At 38.8% G+C, this 21121-nt stretch overlaps 1 protein-coding gene across 2 annotated transcripts in view; it reads right to left on the bottom strand.

Moving 5' to 3' along the window:
* The window catches only part of LOC137250521 (uncharacterized), a 131863-nt gene extending 111893 nt beyond the window's left edge, over positions 1–19970 (bottom strand). For both annotated transcript variants that reach the window (XM_067783478.1, XM_067783487.1), the window contains exon 1: positions 19878–19970. In XM_067783478.1, the coding sequence (XP_067639579.1) occupies positions 19878–19900 (23 nt within the window). In that variant the 5' untranslated portion in view covers positions 19901–19970. The remainder of the gene's footprint in view (positions 1–19877) is intronic.
* Between the last annotated feature and the right edge of the window lie 1151 nt (positions 19971–21121).

Below are 21121 nucleotides of genomic sequence, written 5' to 3'. Positions count from 1 at the left end.
GTTCCGAAATGACCCTGACATAGTCCAGAAAAAGTCCCGAAATTACCCCGACTGGATGCCGGGCGGATCCCCTAAACTACCCAGAAATGATCTCGGAAGGGTCCCAAAAAGATACCGAAAAAGTTCCGATATGACCCCGACGGGACGGAGGGCTCCCGAAAACCATTCAGAATTGATCTCTGAAGGGTACGCAACTGATCCCGAAATAGTCCATAAATATTCACAAATTACCCCGACGGGATTCAGGAGGGATTCCGAACCCCATCCAGAAATGATGTCGGAAGAGTCCCCAAATGATACCGAAATAGTCCCGAAATGATCCCCAAATGATCACGGAATAATCCCGAAAAACTCCCAAAATAACACCGACGGGATGCCGGGCGTACCCCGAAAACTGTACAGAAATTATCCCGGAACAATCCGGAAATAGTCCCGAAAAGACCACGACGGGATCCCGCCCGGATACCGAAAACCATTCAGAAATTATCCCGGAAGGGTCTCGATATGACCCTGACGGGACTACAAATATGGTGAAGGTAATTAATTATAAAAGCACGTTAATAAGGCAGCAGGCGCGTTGAAGAGTTACAAACAAACATACAGGTAAAGCTAACAAAAACAATTGAAGGAGGGGGGATGCCGGGAGGAGAAGGAGAGCACCTCTGATCGTTTTTCCAAAATTGTTTAGATCACGAACTGTATGGGCCAGATACCAAAAATTATTGATTTAGGAGAAAATTTACATGGAGTTATACCAATTTACAGATTGTGCACCAGAGGGGATCACGAGGGGGGGGGGGTGTCACTGCGCACTTTGTAAGCTCTCGACTTATTTGACCCATTGAGTTTGTAATATTGGTGAAGGTCAGTATACGTAAAGTTATAACGTGTAAAAATTGTTAAAAAGTAATTATTCGAAGGGGTCGAAAAAGATTTCGCCAGTAGACTATTGTCTCTGTCCTAAATCCGTGTAGCCATTCTGGTGTGATTCAGTTACAAAGACGAAAAAATACAATAATTAAATCATAACTGTTCCTGGGGGGCGGGGACTTCCCGCCCCCCCCCCCCCCTTTTCAAAAAAATATAGCTAGTAGATCCTTCTAGACTATTGGCTACATGTGTGGAAATTTCATCCAAATCTGTCTGTTCGTGCGTTATTGAGTCCACAAAAACAAAAGTCTGGACAAACATCCAAACATACAAACATCCAAACTTTCATATTTATAATATACATTAGATTAGACTAGATTAGATTAGATATTAGATATATAGCACCGATCTCCACGATTTTTTCAGATAACAATATATGCTATATATGTGAGCATTTGGTGAAATTTGAAGCTTCTAACTGGTAAAATGGGGCTGAAATTGCGAATAGTTTCTTATCTGAAAAATCGGTTGTATGAGATATATACTATATATACAACCGATCACTATCATTTATTCACACAGCAGCATTTGTTGAAATTTGAAGCCTCTAGCTCTTAAAATGGGGCAGTAATTACGAAAAGTTTCCTATCTGAACAATCGGTTGTGGGAGATATTTGCTATATATACGACCGATCTCATCCATTTTTATAAGCTTTTATTTACTTTCACTTTTGTTGTCTGTAATGGAATCTTGCAAGTTAAATTTGATACACTTCCCGGTGTCCGATTGAGCTGAAATTTTGCACACATGTATAACTCCGATGACAATGCAATTTTACTTTGTTAGAATTCGATAAATTAATCGATAACACAGTTATCGGTAAAGATTTGTATTTACTTTGGCATAACAGCCTAAGTCCCATACAAACCCGCCGGTACCTATCCGTGCATTGTGATATTTGGACGTGGTGAATCACGCGTGTCACGCGTGGTGAATCTCAACGCTTGCGAAAAGCGGTGACACAACCCCCTGTTGTATTTCTGTGTATAACCAACATAGCTGAATTTTTAAGGCTGTTTAACCCTGTAATCTTTTCGGTAATTTATTTTGCTTTTGGAAAAATTACCTATTTGAAAAAAGCTGGCTGAAAAATATTGGCATAACAGCTTAAGTTAAATCAAGAATGGAAAATCTTTGGAAAATTTTAGCAGATGTGGCAATTTCGCACGTCCGTTGAACGAAATATTGACAATCTGCTGATCATCGCTAAGAAATTAGCGACATTCCATCAACTAAGCAGCACTTTAGCAATACTACTGTTATTATTTGGCCGCTCAAACACACAAATATTAATTGTGCATTAAATCTAAAATATACAAATACACCATAATAATTTACACGGCCAAAGCCATAATAATTCACACGGGTCATCAATTCTTTCTCTGATTCAAAATCTGAACTACCAGCGCTACCGTCAACAGCTCAGTGTCATCATTGCCAGTAGCGCCAATAACACCAAACTCGTGCCTGACACACAAAAGTCGTTTCACTCAATAGCGCAAGTAAAATGTACTACGCACTCACTACTAAGAAGCGTCAAAAATTCGCTTGGAGTAATTTCGTCAATGAGCTACCATTGAGCTGGCACCGCATTGCCGCTGGCGCCATGCAATTTACATCACTAAAATTGCGCGAATGCCCAGGCTCATGACTTTGTTAATCCAGATGGTGAAAACAAACACTCAAAGGAATGCAACCTTGCAAACAACAGCCGTCATTTACAAAGTGTAAAAATTCTGTGATACAACGAACGCTAACGCGGTTAGGCTCTTATCGGTAAGCGTTGCATACTTTTCTGCGCACTTGATTTTGTTTTACAGATTTTTGGCGATGGAATTTTAGCTAAGCGAAAGTTGGAATATTAGCCGTGTTTTTTTATACACGCGTATAGGTTTACGTTTGCGCGTGAAAAAAAACGCCTGTCCTCGCTTAAATAATGCTTACGAGACCCATCTAGCGGCAGTGGTTAAACAACTAGCTACAGCGTGTACCGAAAAGCGAAGACACGACCCTCTGTTGTATGCCTGTGTATAACATATAGCTAAATCAGTTGCGATGAATTGTGGACACACATATAATACATAGAATTAGTGTAGGGGGTGAAACAAAAACACATATTTCAGTTACATCTGCGTATAATGCGTATTGAAATTTATTAGTACACATTTTATGCGCAGCAATTTCGCTTCGTATTTAAATGACAAATTTCACACGAAAACAAACCAAACACGAGAATAGTTCGTGAGAGACCGTTTTAGCTTGTATCCATATGCATCATAGCTTATACTTACACAATAATTTTTGTATGTCAACGAATAGATCAGGCTAGCTGCGCTTGGTTGTTTTATACGTACTCATACTCAAATTGCTGCGGATATATTAGAGTATCAAAAAAGTTACCTGATGCCGATCTCTGCCACAGGGAAAATTTGTTGGTTATGAATGTGGATTTTTTCTGATTTATTATTAGTATTTATGACCCAATGCCAAGGTGAGCACGTGCCGAGGGCTTAATGATATGAGGGTGTATAAAAATTTCATATCGCTAACGTTGCACCTCAGGGTACCAGGGCGAACCCTGTTGTACTGAAGCCCTTATCCCTCTACAATGGACCTCTGGGGGGATGGACCGTTTTTTGTTCTACACTCGTGGGAACAAAATGAACAAAAAGAAAGAAACTATTACACAAAGAAAACGACGTTTAGAGAAGCGGAAATTTAAGCGGCAGGAGAAGATTGCTAATGAAAGCGATGCCCACAAGCGGCAACGCTTAGAAAAGATAAGTTTAGCAGTCGGAAAGCATAGAGAAAATGAGTCACCAGAACAACGCACAAATAGGCAAGATACGGATAGAATACGTCATCAAGAGGGAAGGAAAAATGAATTACAAGAAGAACACTTGGTCAGACTCGAAAGGAACACAATTAACAGGCAAGTACGTCAGTTAACGCAAACGGGAGAGGAACGCATGGTAAAAAATTTTCAACGTGGTAGCGTTGAATACTTTAATAACTCGATAAATACATTTTGCGATACAGTGTGTAATATTTGCACGAAGAGATGTTATCCCCAACAAGTGACCAAATATAAAATTAGTGCCACATCTCCTTCTTATCTTCCACGAGAATTGCGCGAGAAGAAAGAATTGTTACTGTGTTGCCGATGTAAAAATCACGTAAGTAAAAGCAACACGTCCGTATCTCCTTCTAGGGCATACTGGAACAGCATGGAACCTGGGCATATTCCAGAAGTTATACTACGATTGTCGCAAACTGAAAAGTGCCTTATTTCTCGAATAATACCGTTTTTAAAAATTATAAAGCTTGACGGCTTATTTGGACAATATGGATTTCGTGGCCAGGCAGTTCTTTTTGCTCAAGATCTTTTCGAGGTTACCGAAAAACTTCCACATATGTTGCCTAGATCTGTGAATAAATGTGGAATTGTTATTGTTACAGAGCATTTGGAGAATTTTAATATTACTCGTGAGTTCTCAGTTTCTCGCGATAATGTGTTCGAGGCTCTGACATGGTTGGTGGCTAATAATCCCTTGTACAAAGATGTCCTTATAGACAACAACGCAAACCTATCGACCGACGATCTGATTTTAGTTTTCGAAAACGCTTGTTCTACATCGCAAACTGTTTTTCAAAGCGCGGTCCCTAGCAATAAGGACTTTGTACAAATTAATGACGTTTCTCGTATATTACAGGCATCATGGCATCAAGGAAATGTTGAAGTTTTTACATCGGGATATGCTGGCCTGCAATGCTGTGCTATGGCAATGAGTAATATTATAAGAGTATCCATTACTCCACCTCAGCAGTGGAGCAAAAATACTCTTGATCAAAACATGGTAGAAGGAGATTCACTGTATGTCAAACTGCGATTATTAAATGTTGAAAATCCTGCAGGTATCCAAATCCAAGAAGACGGTTATTTAGAAATAAGGCATTTCAATTTAGTTAAAGCTAAATTGGAAATATTTGGCCGTGCCTTTGCTTTAGAATATGAGAGTGACAGTTCTTTGTTCGGCAGTTTACGAGATTCGATTAATCGCAACAATATTGGTCTGCCTTTAAAAGATGCTATGTGCAGGCTATTCTTGACACATAAAACAGGTATATTTATAGCTGCCGGAAAATCATTTGGGATTATTTGTTATGATCGAAAGTTCTATTTAACTGATTCTCATTCGTGTGGCCCAAAAGGGGCTAGAGCTAATGATGGGAAAGCATGCGTGATTGAATGCACAACAGTCGATGAGTTAGTTCGTTTATGTAAACGAGCTACTACATCGAAAAATGTCCCATACACTTTGACATATGTTGCAGTGACAACTATACCCATCATCAGTCCAAATCACGCACCGATAAGCACGCCGCATTTACCAAAATTAACAACTAATGAAAATATATCCAATAGCACCGCAATCAACGATGCGTATCTACCTGTACAAACTTCTTTCATGGGTCCGATTGATTGTCATGAACCGGAAGTTGAAGATGAGCTCGAAGTATCTGGTAATATCAATAAAATCGTACGCAAAACGAAAGACAACATTGTTAACGTAAACCACGAACGGAAAGCAGAAGAATTATCTTGGTTTTACCTATTCCCCTACGGTGTCAATGGATTAAATGAAGAGACGAGGCAAGTTCTAATATCTCCTCTTGATTACTATCAGTACCGCATTCTTAGCGATGATACTCGATTTCAGAGGAATGATTATTTGTTCTACGCCTTATCAATGTTTGAATTTTATAGAATCAAATCTACGATTGCTGCTTGTGGAAAAAAAATTCAAGGACATAATGGTATGGTTGAGGATGTACATTTATATTTAAAAAAATTGAGAGGCTCTGCTTCTTACTGGCGAGCAGCACTGAATGATCTCGTAGCACAAATCAGGTGTCTTGGACCACCGACGTATTTTCTAACTTTCAGCTGCAACGATTTGAATTGGATTGACATGAGAAAGACACTTTTGATTGCTGACGGGAGACCAAATGAAGATCCTACCGGCCTTAACATATTGGAAGTACAAAAATTGATTGAATCATATCCAGTTATTGTAAGCCGGCATTTTATGGTAAGAGTTCATGCACTTTTAACGTTTTTAACATATTCTCACGAGGTATTCGGCGGCCAAATGAAAGATTTCTGGTGGCGCATTGAATATCAGAATCGCGGGAGCCCACATTTACACATGGTAATATGGATCGAAAATTACCCATCTTTTGAAACTGAAGAAGGCATTCGTCTCCTTGACCAAGTTGTATCCTGCCAATTGCCACCAGAAAATACTGATCTTTATGAATTGGTTAAAAAAAATCAAATTCACCGTCATACCCATACCTGTCAAAAGAACAACACCAATACTTGCCGGTTCGGATTTCCCCGACAAGAATCCGATGAAACTCGGATAATTGATCAAACTTCTGATGAATACCTCCGGAATGGTGGTAGAATTTGTATTCTAAGGCGACGCCTGGAGGATAGATGGGTTAATAATTATAATCCAACTTTCCTAAAGGTTTGGAATGGGAATATAGATTTGCAACCATGTGGCTCAAATGAAGCAATAGCATATTATGTTGCGAAATATATCTCTAAATCTGAACCAAATGCATTAGATTCAAGTCTGGCCCAGGCAGTGCGAAACATACAACGTGAAGAAAGTGACATATCCCGAAAACTCTTTAAGGTTTGTATGCGAATTATGCAAGAGCGACAAATCTCTGCTTGTGAGTCCGCATTTAGACTGTGTCATCTAAATCTACGCGATAGCTCAAGGAAATGTATTTTCTTAAACACTCGTAAGCCGGAAGTCAGATACCGAGTATTAAAATTTGATGACGACGGACAAGCAACGGGATATTGCAATAATATCTTTGACAGGTACGAAATACGTCCACACGAACACCCAGAATTCGACTTTATTAAGATGAGTTTGCTAGAATTCGCAATGTTATTTGAGCCTTATTACATAAAAAAAACCTACAACGTGAACAACGATGAATCCGTAGATGATCACCAATCTCAAGAAAAGACCACCAGAAGACGACTTATCACATTGCCCGATAATAGTAAACTTGTAGTTCGAAATATTCCAGCCATAGTACGAGTTCCATACTTTGTAGCAGCGACAGACCCCGAGAGCTATTATTATAGTCTTTTGCTACAATACATGCCGTATCGTAATGAATGTGAGCTACTGGAAGAATACGACTCCGCTCAGGAAGCATTCCTGGCAAAAGAAGAATTCCTCCGCCAAACCAACGAGCGTATGCAACTTTTTAGAGAACGAGACCGACAGCTAGAAAACGCGTTTAACCAAGTTCACGCATTTCACATTCTCGGTGAAGAAAATCTACAACCTAATGACGAACCCATTGATGAAATCGAAGCCCCTGAAAAATGTATGGCTGATGATGAGTTCAGTACGTGTTGCAGAGCTATGAATGGTGATCAGGCAGAAGTATTTCGGTTTGTGACACGAAATATTCAAGAGCAGATTCATGGAGACGACAACAGACTAAGGCTCTTCATTACAGGGAACGCGGGAACTGGTAAAACATTTTTGTTTAAATTGCTGAAAAATCAAGCCAACCGTTGCCATGCCAAGACTGTCGTTAAAGTGTGCACTCTAACAGGAGTCGCAGCGCGTTTGATTGGAGGCTCTACACTTCATACTGCACTAAAGTTACCTGTGCAAAAAGATGGAAAAATATGCCAAATGCCTATGCTGACGGGAAACTTTCTCAGATTAATGCGGTTGCAGTGGAAAGATATACAATTTATATTTATTGACGAAATATCAATGGTGCCGTATGAGATGCTTTGCATGATCGAATCCAGATTAAAACAGCTTAAGAATAGTGAAGAAATGTTCGGTGGTCTTAATGTGCTCTTGTTCGGCGATCTAATGCAACTACCTCCGGTACGAGGAAACCAAGTATTCGATCAACCAGGAAGAATGGTTCCAGCGACACATTTATGGCGCCTGTTCTCTTTAATAGAGCTAAAAGAGAACATGAGACAAAAGGGTTGCGATAAGTTTGTGAATATATTGAACTCTTTGAGATTAGGTGAGATGACTACTGAACACTTTTCTGATCTTATGCAGAAATTACTTGTAAATAGCTCTGGAGAGTTCTCCATTGAAAACGCTCTACGAATTTACCCAACGAATCAGCAAGTCAATAAACACAATGCAGCCGTTCTCGAACATTTTAGGAAGAAAAATATAGAAATATTTAAAATAACAGCCCAAGATCAATTAATTGATGGAACAAAAAACAATGATCAGATTGATGTTAATAATATAATACACTCAGACATTAACAAAACAGGAGGTCTTCCAAAAGAACTAGAAATATTTGTTGGTGCTAAAGTTATGTTGAGGTCTAACGTTGACGTTGCTAAGGGACTTGTAAATGGAGCAATAGGTCACATTACTGAAATTATGTGGCCATATTACAGACGTGCTCAACTGTACCATAACGATATACCATCGGTTCGCGTAGACTTTGGTAACGATGGCGCTCATATAATACAGCCTAAATCAGTTCAATTTCCTTCTAAATTTAATCACGGCACAGCTGAAAGAAGAATGCTCCCGATTGTCTTGTCGTGGGCTTCAACTGTGCACAAAATGCAGGGAACTACTGTAGATCATGCTGTTATTTATCTAGGCTGCAAATTATTTGCTGCTGGTCAAGCTTATGTGGCTTTAAGCCGAGCTAGGTCTTTATCAGGTATTCGAATCGAAGAACTTGACTGTTCAAAGTTGACTTCGAAGAAACCCTGTAATGTTGATGCATTAAAAGAAATGGATAGAATGAGAAACGTTACAAATAACTAAGTAAAGTTTACGTAACTTATTTAAACAATATTTTACCCTACTAAAAATTAAAAAAAAAATTCATATTTAAATTAAATTTAAGAAAAAGGCTTTTCTAAGAACAAGCTTCTATTACTTGTTAATAAAACGAACTAAAAAGTAAAAAATAAAATTAAAGAAAAAAAAACTTTTTTAAAAATAAGCTTTTATTATGGTTAATAAACTTAACTAAAAAGTAAACAATAAATTGACTCTAAAGAAATATAACACTTTATAAGTTCATTGTAAGCTTAAACGATAATTAGGCTTTTTCGTAAAAAATTCTATATTGTACATAATTATATTTTTTTAACATTAAAACTTTACACCTAAATTATTAAAGCTTACAGTTTATATCACAGTCCTAATTGTTCTAATAAAAGCGTGTTACATTGCGATAGCCAGAAAATGAGATCCTAAATGTTCTTAATTATACCATCAAAATTTAACACGTTTTTTATTAGAACAATTAGGACTGTGATATAAACTGTAAGCTTTAATAATTTAGGTGTAAAGTTTTAATGTTAAAAAAATATAATTATGTACAATATAGAATTTTTTACGAAAAAGCCTAATTATCGTTTAAGCTTACAATGAACTTATAAAGTGTTATATTTCTTTAGAGTCAATTTATTGTTTACTTTTTAGTTAATTTTATTAACCATAATAAAAGCTTATTTTTAAAAAAGTTTTTTTTCTTTAATTTTTTCAGATAACAATATGTGTAATATACGAAAGCATATGGTGAAGTTTGAAGCTTCAATCTGATAAATTGAGGAAGATATGACAAAAATCCTCTTTTTCTGAAAAATTGGTTGTATGGAGGATATATGCTATAGTGGTCCGATCAGGCCGGTTCCAACAAATGTCTAATCGGACACCTAAATACACCCGCTCACCAAATTTTATTAAAATATCTCAAAAATTGAGGGACTAGTTTGCACACAAACAGACAGACGGACAGGCGAACAGACGGACAGACGGACATGGCTAAAACAACTCAGCTCTTCATCTTAATTGTTTCGGTATACCTAGTGGTGGGTCTATCTATTTTCTTTTAAGAACTTACAATTTTAGTATTCGTGCCGAAATTAATATACTATTTCATTTTCATGAAAGGTATAAAAAGACAGTGAGGTTCGACCCAAAGTAGAGCGCGAGCGTGAACGCAATATCAGCTTGCCTCCTTGCGACACCGAAGTATTTAAGGGCGATTGCCTATCTTGTCCAACTTTCCAGGACATGTTCACGTCCATATATATCAACGAGAGTCCGCTTAATGTCGAGAGGTTTTATTACCTCATTCAAAAGACTGAGGGGGAAGCAAAGGAAATTGTTCTAGAGTACCAACTCACAAACGACGTTTTCACCACAGCATGGAAGAATTTAACTGACAGGTATCCTGACTAAAGTATCCTGATCAACACCCAACTAAAGATTTTATTTAGTTTAAAAAAATTTTGAGTGAGTGTGGTAACTCGACGCAACGCGAGATCAATAATTGTATCGCGTACCTTAAAACGCTCAGATCGACATCTCAAACTGGGATGCCATCATTACTTACCTATGCTCGACCAAGCTGCCAGAAAGTACCTTAGCTCTCTGGGAACAGACAGTCGCCAATAAGACAAAAGTCTCCAAGTGGAAAGAAATGGACAAATTCTTCCCATAGATTCCAGGCACTGGAAACTGTTTCAGGAATTACCGGTAGCGATACTAGTAAAGCCCCTAAACAGCAGAACGGTAGACAGCCTACCGATTCTTCGCTCGCGCCGAAAGCTTGGCGCCTTTCAAAGAAGCGTGGCCAAGCGCGCGTGCAGTATGTGCAAGTCCAACGAGCCCAAACTCATAAGCTGTCCGATATCAGATTACACTTTATTAAAAGTAACAACACTTGTATCAAGTGCCTCTCGTCGGGACATACTGTGTCTAAGTGTACTAGCTCATATAACTACAGCACTTGCCACCTACGACATCACATGCTCCTACATATTCAGGCAATTGCATCAACACCTACGGGTAGGTCAAAAGGATCATACCCCAATGACAACATCCCAGGCACTTCGGCCGAAGCAATGCAGAGGCGTGATGCGGCAAATAAGCACAACAACAATGTCAATAATGTCACATCATGTTTCTCAGCTTCCAATATAAAATACGGAAGCCTTACTAGGTACAGCACACGAAAACGTATTTTACAATAATACAAATTTTTCGGCGCGTGCCTTAAATGATTCTGGGCCCGAATGCACCTTTATTACAGAAAGGCTCAAAGGCCGTATCAACTTGCCGCCTACTAGGCTGTCACTGGTATCACTAATCAGGTATCCGCGAAAGTGAAACCTCCCAACCTGTCAGGCAAATCCAGCCGCATTACAAGCTTTCCCTAAAATCATATTAGCGGACAAACGGTTCTTTATTAACGAATCAGTCGACCTTATTTTAGACGTATTTGGCTGGATCTGCTTCTCTACGAAGGCCATCCATGTGGAACGGAACTAACTTCGTCGGGGCAGCTCGGGCGCTAAGAGCAGAATTTAAGGCATTATTAACGGATGCCCGCCTCAAGATCCTAGCTCTTTACACCCACCAAGAAATAGCGTGGTTTTTTATCCCTTCTGCGGCTGCTCACATGGGGGGGCTGTGGGAAGCAGGAGTCAAAAGTTTCACAAAACATTTCACGAAAATGTCTCAAAACTCCAAATAAAAATTCGAGGACTTTGCCACGCTATTGCGCAGAATGAAGTATTGTCTCAATTTTCGATCCTTAACCCCATCCTCAAATGATAAAGTCGATATGGAACGACTAACGCCTGGGCATTTCCTAATTGAAGGGCACTACTTGCTCCTCTACAACCCGATGCCAGCGAAAACCCACCATCGGTCATCAACCTAATCGAACTCCAAAAACTTAACAAATGGTGGCACCAAAAAACAAATATGACAATAGGGGATTTGATGAGCATAAAGGAAGACAACCTCCCCCCGAATGAATGGAGACTGGACAGGGTGGTCAAAGTCCACCTTGGCTACGACGACCGAATTCAAGTGGTCGCAATCATGACCGCTCGAGGCCAAGTGACGAGAGCCCTCGTCAAACTGATACGCCTCCCTCCTGGCAATGAAGGAGAGGACCCTACAAAAGCACAATAATTATCTTAACTGTAACCGGAATTCCACTTCGCAAAATCGCAAAAAAACAAGTAAGGACGGGACTGTCTTCGGCTGTGCCGAAGACTTCATACCTTTCATGAATGGGGTTGAACAATAATCTTATCCCATTCGTAATCTCCAAATAATCGGCTTTATAAGATAAGAAATATATAGTGAACAGATGTACATACCTAAGCGATTTTTAAGGTAAATATAAAATATAACAAGTAAAGGTGTCTAAGTTCGGGTGTAACCGAACATTATATAATGTAAATGTATATTTGTAGTTTATAGTCTCTCGCATAGCCCGCAGCGTGTACTTTAAGTGTACATTTCATTTCAGATAAATTACTTGTCGACATAACACGTGGCACCGCCCGTTTAAAAAAAATTACTCCCCGTTTCCTCTTACAATAAAACATGATAAGTGAAATATCATTGATTCAAAACTATTTTTTGCTAAGTTATAGCTTATTATTCTTGTCTACGACCCTTTTAAACTTGTTTTATATCTAATTTGCCGTGGTATTTAACCGATCCCGTCCATTTTTTACTAGGAATATTTTCTGCTATAAGGAAAATACGTGTTTCAGTAGGAGTGGAAGTGGACTTCTTAGTTGACCATGACATCAGGATCGATATGCAGAGACGGATTATGCGCTATGCGAACCAGGATGTGCCACTTAACTTCAGTTTGGAGAAAGGGTGCAGCAGTAAGCGAGTGCTGGTGGAGGAGACTCGACAAAGACCACGAAAGTCAAAGGTAAAGGTTGGTGGAACGAATGGGCCAAATAAAGCAAAATCAAAGGTATCTGCGAGAGAAACACTGGTATTGACAAAACCAAATGGACGCACTAAAACGAAGGAAAGAATTTCCCAGAAAGAACACAAGGGTAATTTCAAGCCAGGACGCACTACTGTTGTGAACTGTCAAGACTATACTGAGGATGCAAAGTCATTTCGTCAAGATAAAGCTCTGCGAAGTAGTTCATTCGCCAAACAACACAGTGTGACGGAACGGTTCAGGATAATGAGTAGTAGGATGAAACACAGGTACGACAAGAACAATAATCCGGAAGGTTTCCTGGAGGGAGATTTGGTACTGCTATACAACCCTCACCGGCGGAAAGGTGTTCCGTCCAAATTTTGGTGCAATTTAGGAGGCCCGTACAGAGTTGTGAAGAGGATCAGTGATGTCGTCTACCGCATACAAACAATTGGGAAACCACGAAATAGAATGGTGATTCACTTGGAGAGGCTTGCAGCGGTTAGATCGAGAGATTTATCTGATCGGGACGATTAGACTTAGGTGGAGGGCAGTGTGACGAATATTAGTATTCGTAAGCGATACTACCATCACTAAGCCGATAATAAGCAGTATGTACGTAAACAAATCAATCATCATGGACAAAAGGCAGCAGAGGGATACTCACCATCAGCTGAAGTAGTACTCACATATACACATGCATGTGGCTATGCGAGAGACTATAAACTACAAATATACATTTACATATATGTTTGATAACCAGGCGTGAAGTTCTCGAAGTTACTAGGCCTCAGTAGAAATGGGTGAACGAGCAACAGAGAGTATAAAAGCAGCGAAAGCTGATTAGTCAGTAAGCAGTTTGATTTAAACACGCTATCAGTTGCGAAGTGAAGTATAATTGTGAAGTATAATTGTACTACTCCCAAAGTAATCTAATAAAGACCATTTTGCATTGCCAAATATTGGAGTTATTTTTTCGACAATTTAGCGGTCCGAACTTTAGCAGAAGGTGTAAAACAAACGGAGTTTCACTAAATTCGTTACAATATTTACATAAATTATACGACGGAGAATTAACGGACGAGCATATGGGTCTAAGTGGAACTCCCTCTTTATGGATTTTCGTCAAACCATACAACCTAGGCGTATTGGCAGTGTACTGAGGAGACTATATTTTTCTTTTATATTTATCACATTTTTTTAAAAAGTTTTTCTACAATTTCATTATTCTTGTCCTGTAACTTGTTTGTGGGTCGCGTTTCAAACCCCGATATGAGGAAATATCCTTTACCATTTCCTGTAATTTTTTATCGTAATCAGATTTTTCCATCAGAACTGTTACGTTGCCCTTGTCAGCGTTCAGGACTAATAGTTCTTTATTGTTTTTTAAGAACTTCTTAGCCGACTGAAAATCTGGTGATTGGGGGCACCGCCTTGAGCGAACCCGCAACCGCCACAACAAATTGCGAGGACCCGTGCAACACTTTGAGTGGGCATGGGGCCGATATAAAACTAGCACTCAGCGAGAGAGATACATTCTCGGTATCTGAGATTGCGGGCCAGTTCTTTACTGGCATGGACGAGCAACTTCTGTTGAAATTAGATCCGTCGGATGCTGAATTCGACGATACTATCGTGGAGGAAGATACGACGATGCGGATCAGCGGAGGATGGACGTCGATGCTGAAACCGACCGTTAACGAGCGCGCAGGTACTGCAAATAAACCTGCACCACTCTAAGGCAGCTTCGGCTGCGCTAATATTATGCCACAGCACAACATATGAGGACGTCGTTCTAGCCCACGAGCCTTGGGTCGTTGGCAGCAAGGTCTGTGTGCTCTGTTGTCATGGCAAGAATACTGTTCGTACATATATAAATAAATTAGCGGTACCCGACAAATGATGTTCTTGGTCTCCCTGGTCCACATTTTGGTCGATATCTTGAAAACGCCTTAATTTATAAAACTAAAGGCCACTTCCTTTGAAAACCCCCATTTATACCTTTAATTTGATACCCATAACGTACAAACACCTTCTTAAGTCACCCCTGGTTCACCTTATTGCGAAATAAGGCCCTCTCCCTTTTAAAATAATCATTACCACCTCTCATTTGATACCCATGCCATACAAACACATTCCAGGGTTACCCTAGGTTCATTTTCCTAAATGTTGATTTTCCCTTATTTTGTCTTAACCTTGCTTGTTTTATTAAAAACTTTTGATTTGATCGTCTAATGTATAATACACGAAACACTAGTAAGAATGCCATTTGTGGAGTTAGGCACTTTTGATATGTGTGGACTCATATTTAAAACAGAGAAAATATAGTACTTTCACAATCATTGTGTACAATACAAAGTGTGTTAACTAAGGGATAAATGTCAAAATTCAAACAGCCTCGCTCGTAAATCTCAGGTCTAGAGTTGCATTTTTTTGGTACGTAAGAGTACTTTAAGCTGAGTTGCATTTGATAGTTAAATAAAACTTTGTAGTAGATGAAACAGTTGCATATATTCCTACGGAAATATAAATAATAGAAGACTTGCAGCCTCCAAGAATGCGGAAACATACGGAAAGAAAAATATATTTAAATTAGAGTCAAAAAAGTCTAGAGAAACTTAACAAAATATAAAGTGCCACACGTGTAACATTGTTGTTTTTATACTCAGTTGAGCAGAGCTCACAGAGTATATTAACTTTGATTGGATAACGGTTGGTTTTACAGGTATAAAGGAATCGAGATAGATATAGACTTCCATATATCAAAATCATCAGTATCGAAAAAAATTTGATTGAGCCATACGTCCGTCTGTCCGTTTTGAGGTATCTCATCTGATATGTAGGTTCCTGGGCACTCATCTCAGATCGATATTTAAAATGAACGATATCGAACTATAACCACGCCCACTTTTTCGATATCGAAAATTTCGAAAACCCGAAAAAGTGCGATAATTCATTACCAAAGACGAATAAAGCGATGAAACTTGGTAGGTGAGTTGAACTTATGACGCAGATTAGAAAATTAGTAAAATTTTGGACAATAGGCGTGGCACCGCCCACTTTTAAAAGAAGGTAATTTTAATATTTTGTAAGCTGTAATTTGGCAGTCGTTGAAGAACGAAGAACGGCCACGCCCACTTAAAAAAAATTATCTGAACTCACTTTGTATTGGTGTAAAATATGGCCGAAATCCGGTTATGACACGCCCACTTTTTCGTTATCGAAAGTTACGAAAAATGAAAAACTTCCATAATTCTATACCAAATACGAAAAAAGGGATGAAACATGGTAATTGGATTGGTTTATTGGCGCAAAATATAACTTTAGAAAAAAGCTTTGTAAATGGGTGTGACATCTACTTAATGTAGAAGAAAATGAAAAAGTTCTGCAGGGCGAAATCAAAAGCCCTTAGAATCTTGGCAGGAATACTGTTCGTGGTATTACATATATAAATAAATTAGCGGTACCCGACAGATAATGTTCTGGGTCACCCTGGTCCACATTTTGGTCAATATCTCGAAAACACCTTCACATATACAACTACCACCACTCCCTTTTAAAATACTCATTAACACCTTTTATTTGCTACTACCCATATCATACAAACAAATTCTAGAGTCACCCCTGGTCCACCGTTATGGCGATATTTTGAAAAGGCGTCCACCTATAGAACTAAGGCCCACGCCCTTTTAAAATACACATTAACACATTTCATTTGATACCCATATCGTACAAACAAATTCTAGAGTCAGCCCTGGTCCACCTTTATGGCGATATCTTGAAAAGGCGTCCACCTATAGAACTAAGGCCCACGCCCTTTTAAAATACACATTAACACATTTCATTTGATACCCATATCGTACAAACAAATTCTAGAGTCACCCCTGGTCCACCTTTATGGCGATATCTTGAAAAGGCGTCCACCTATAGAACAAAGGCCCACTCCTTTTTAAAATACTCATTAACACCTTTCATTTGCTACTACCCATATCATACAAACAAATTCTAGAGTCACCCCTGATCCACCGTTAGGCGATATTTTGAAAAGGCGTCCACCTATACAACTAAGGCCCACGCCCTTTTAAAATACACATTAACACATTTCATTTGATACCCATATCGTACAAACAAATTCTAGAGTCACCCCAGGTCCACCTTTATGGCGATATCTTAAAAAGGCGTCCACCTATAGAACTAAGGCCCACGCCCTTTTAAAATACACATTAACACATTTCATTTGATACCCATATCGTACAAACAAATTCTAGAGTCACCCTGGTCCACCTTTATGGCGATATCTTGAAAAGGCGTCCACCTATAGAACTAAGGCCCACGCCCTTTTAAAATACACATTAACACATTTCATTTGATACCCATATCGTACAAACAAATTCTAGAGTCACCCCTCGTCCACCTTTATGGCGATATCTTGAAAAGGCGTCCACCTATAGAACAAAGGCCTACTCCTTTTTAAAATACTCATTAACACCTTTCATTTGCTACTACCCATATCATACAAACAAATTCTAGAGTCACCCCTGATCCACCGTTAGGCGATATTTTGAAAAGGCGTCCACCTATACAACTAAGGCCCACGCCCTTTTAAAATACACATTAACACATTTCATTTGATACCCATATCGTACAAACAAATTCTGGAGTCACCCCAGGTCCACCTTTATGGCGGTATCTTGAAAAGGCGTCCACCTATAGAACTAAGGCCCACGCCCTTTTAAAATACACATTAACACATTTCACTTGATACCCATATCGTACAAACAAATTCTGGAGTCACCCCAGGTCCACCTTTATGGCGGTATCTTGAAAAGGCGTCCACCTATAGAACTAAGGCCCACGCCCTTTTAAAATACACATTAACACATTTCATTTGATACCCATATCGTACAAACAAATTCTGGAGTCACCCCAGGTCCACCTTTATGGCGGTATCTTGAAAAGGCGTCCACCTATAGAACTAAGGCCCACGCCCTTTTAAAATACACATTAACACATTTCATTTGATACCCATATCGTACAAACAAATTCTGGAGTCACCCCAGGTCCACCTTTATGGCGATATCTTGAAAAGGCGTCCACCTATAGAACAAAGGCCCACTCCTTTTTAAAATACTCATTAACACCTTTCATTTGCTACTACCCATATCATACAAACAAATTCTAGAGTCACCCCTGATCCACCGTTAGGCGATATTTTGAAAAGGCGTCCACCTATACAACTAAGGCCCACGCCCTTTTAAAATACACATTAACACATTTCATTTGATACCCATATCGTACAAACAAATTCTGGAGTCACCCCAGGTCCACCTTTATGGCGGTATCTTGAAAAGGCGTCCACCTATAGAACTAAGGCCCACGCCCTTTTAAAATACACATTAACACATTTCATTTGATACCCATATCGTACAAACAAATTCTGGAGTCACCCCAGGTCCACCTTTATGGCGATATCTTGAAAAGGCGTCCACCTATAGAACAAAGGCCCACTCCTTTTTAAAATACTCATTAACACCTTTCATTTGCTACTACCCATATCATACAAACAAATTCTAGAGTCACCCCTGATCCACCGTTAGGCGATATTTTGAAAAGGCGTCCACCTATACAACTAAGGCCCACGCCCTTTTAAAATACACATTAACACATTTCATTTGATACCCATATCGTACAAACAAATTCTAGAGTCACCCCAGGTCCACCTTTATGGCGATATCTTAAAAAGGCGTCCACCTATAGAACTAAGGCCCACGCCCTTTTAAAATACACATTAACACATTTCATTTGATACCCATATCGTACAAACAAATTCTAGAGTCACCCTGGTCCACCTTTATGGCGATATCTTGAAAAGGCGTCCACCTATAGAACTAAGGCCCACGCCCTTTTAAAATACACATTAACACATTTCATTTGATACCCATATCGTACAAACAAATTCTCGAGTCAGGCCTGGTCCACCTTTATGGATATATCTCGAAAAGGCGTCCACCTAGAGAACTAAGGCCCACTCCCTTTTAAAATACTCATTAATACCTTCCATTTGATACACATTTCATACAAACACATTCCAGGGTTACTCTAGGTTCATTTTCCTACATGGTGATTTTCCCTTATTTTGTCTCCATAGCTCTCATCTGAGTATGTAATGTTCGCTTGCACCCGAACACAAATATAAAGAACTTGGGTACAGAAATTCAGAAATCCTAGAAAATGTTTTACCGACTTACTTTGCTGTTGTGTTTAAAAAGTTTTTCACAATAATTAGAAAAACTATATGTTTTCTATGTTTTTTATACAAATGAAAGTGCAAAAGTGTGTTCCTGCGAAAGCATAGACTAGAGAAAAATTTTAAGTTTTGCAATTATTTGCAAAAAATCTCTGTTTGGACCATTCGCCATATAAATTATCGAAACAAAGAAAAATTCAAAACGCTACAGTTAACGATCGCCTAAATATCTGCTTAGAGGCCAAAATTCTGTCAAATTATTTATGAAATGAGTTTATATCGCCGTAGTAACTGCAAAACGTATCGAATTAGTTACTTTCTGGTGATAGACGATAAAATTATCTAAAAATATCTGGAAGGAAAACTTTGCAAAGGCATACATAGATATGTTTTTCAACCGACTGCAGAAATAAATCACCAATTTGATAACGTGGCCGAATCGATCCCCTCGGTATTTTAAAATTTAGTTTGCGTGTGAACGCATTGAATGTAGCCAATAGCCTATCAGAAATCAGATTCAGCGCGCTCAATAAAGTTATGTTAGCTGGTTGTGTTAACTAGCTGGTCTGTGAGGACCCCAAATATACTATATGCGTCCATTGTGTTTGTTTAACGACCAAACTGAGAAATAATATTTAAAAGCAGGACCTATCTTATAAAATAAGTTCGTCCTTTTGATAAAGCTTTCTAGGACCTATGCCACTAACTGTACTATATCTGATTTAAATAAAGGAAAAATTCAAAAAACAGGATGTACATATATATTCCTCTAAATTTAAACCAAAGGACATATAGCAGTATGTGCTGTACTAATATATCGATTTGACTCTTAAAATATCTTTTAATTTACGATACTATTTTTTTCTGAAAGGATAATATAATTTAGTTACTTACTTAGCAATCAGATGTTTCAGCATTTTGTAAAGTATTAGCTTGAAGAAATTACAACAAAATATCACTTACGTCTTCAACACTGAAACTGACAATGTGATATTAAAATTTTTCACACCTTTTATACTTGCAATCTATGCCGATTTTTTCAGCGAAATTTCCACACACACACAAAACACATTATACCATTCCAAATAACAAAACAAAAACAGAAAGTAGCCTAAGTTCGGGTAACATTGTATATACCCTACAGAAAAAATTAGAGACAATCACGCAAAGCGACAGTTTCGCAATAGATTTAGGTCCGTCCCTTTTTTCTAAGATACATATACAAATTGGCGGCCATCGTGGCGTGATGGTAGCGTGCTCCGCCTACCACACCTTATGCCCTGGGTTCCCATCCCTGGCAAAGCAACATCAAAATTTTAGAAATAAGGTTTTTCAATTAGAAGACAATTTTTCTAAGCGGGGTCGCCCCTCGGCAGTGTTTGGGAAGCGCTCCGAGTATATTTCTGCCATGAAAAGCTCTCAGTGAAAACTCATCTGCCTGCAGATGCCGTTCAGAGTCGGCATAAAACAAGTAGGTCCCGTCCGGCCAATTTGTAGAGAAAATCAAGAGGAGCACGACGCATATTAGTAGAGAAGCTCGGCCTTAGATCTCTTCGGAGGTTATCGCGCCTTACAATTATTTTGTTTACATATACAAATTTCTATTTTCTACATACTCGCGTCTCTGTTATGTGCATTTCCTAACATAGTGTAAAAAAAGTTAACTGTTTGGCCAATTTTCGTGTATTCACAAAAGATGTTTTGTTCTACTTATCGATTTAACCCTTGGTAGGTCACCCTGTGTTGGTGAAAACATAAGTGTCAAATGAATCTATCTGATAGGTAGCTATCCTCCAGATAAGATCTACCTTAGCTGGAGATGGTAAAAAGGCCCTTAATGACTACCTCCGAACTGGTGCTAATCGGATGAATATCGGGAGACTGAACCAATTATGAATGCTTTAAAAGTGTCTACACTGAAATTGCCTTTTGAACGCGTCGTTAACTAACTCAGTCGCAGGTGGTTTTGAAATAGTCGCAGCCTTTAATTAATTTATTTAAATATATAAACCTAGCTCGACCCTAAGCGCTACTGCTACAAGTGTGAGTACTAAATGTCACGCTCTTCATCCGATTTGTACCCGTTCAGCACCGTTCGTTTTTTCTGCTGGGTATTCATTTTTGTTCTAAAACTTATT

This window comes from Eurosta solidaginis, chromosome 1 (genome assembly GCF_040869045.1).
Source record: "Eurosta solidaginis isolate ZX-2024a chromosome 1, ASM4086904v1, whole genome shotgun sequence".
Lineage (NCBI taxonomy): Eukaryota > Metazoa > Arthropoda > Insecta > Diptera > Tephritidae > Eurosta > Eurosta solidaginis.
The sequence above is the reverse complement of the archived record's forward strand: the minus strand, read 5'-3'. Positions and strand labels throughout refer to the sequence as shown.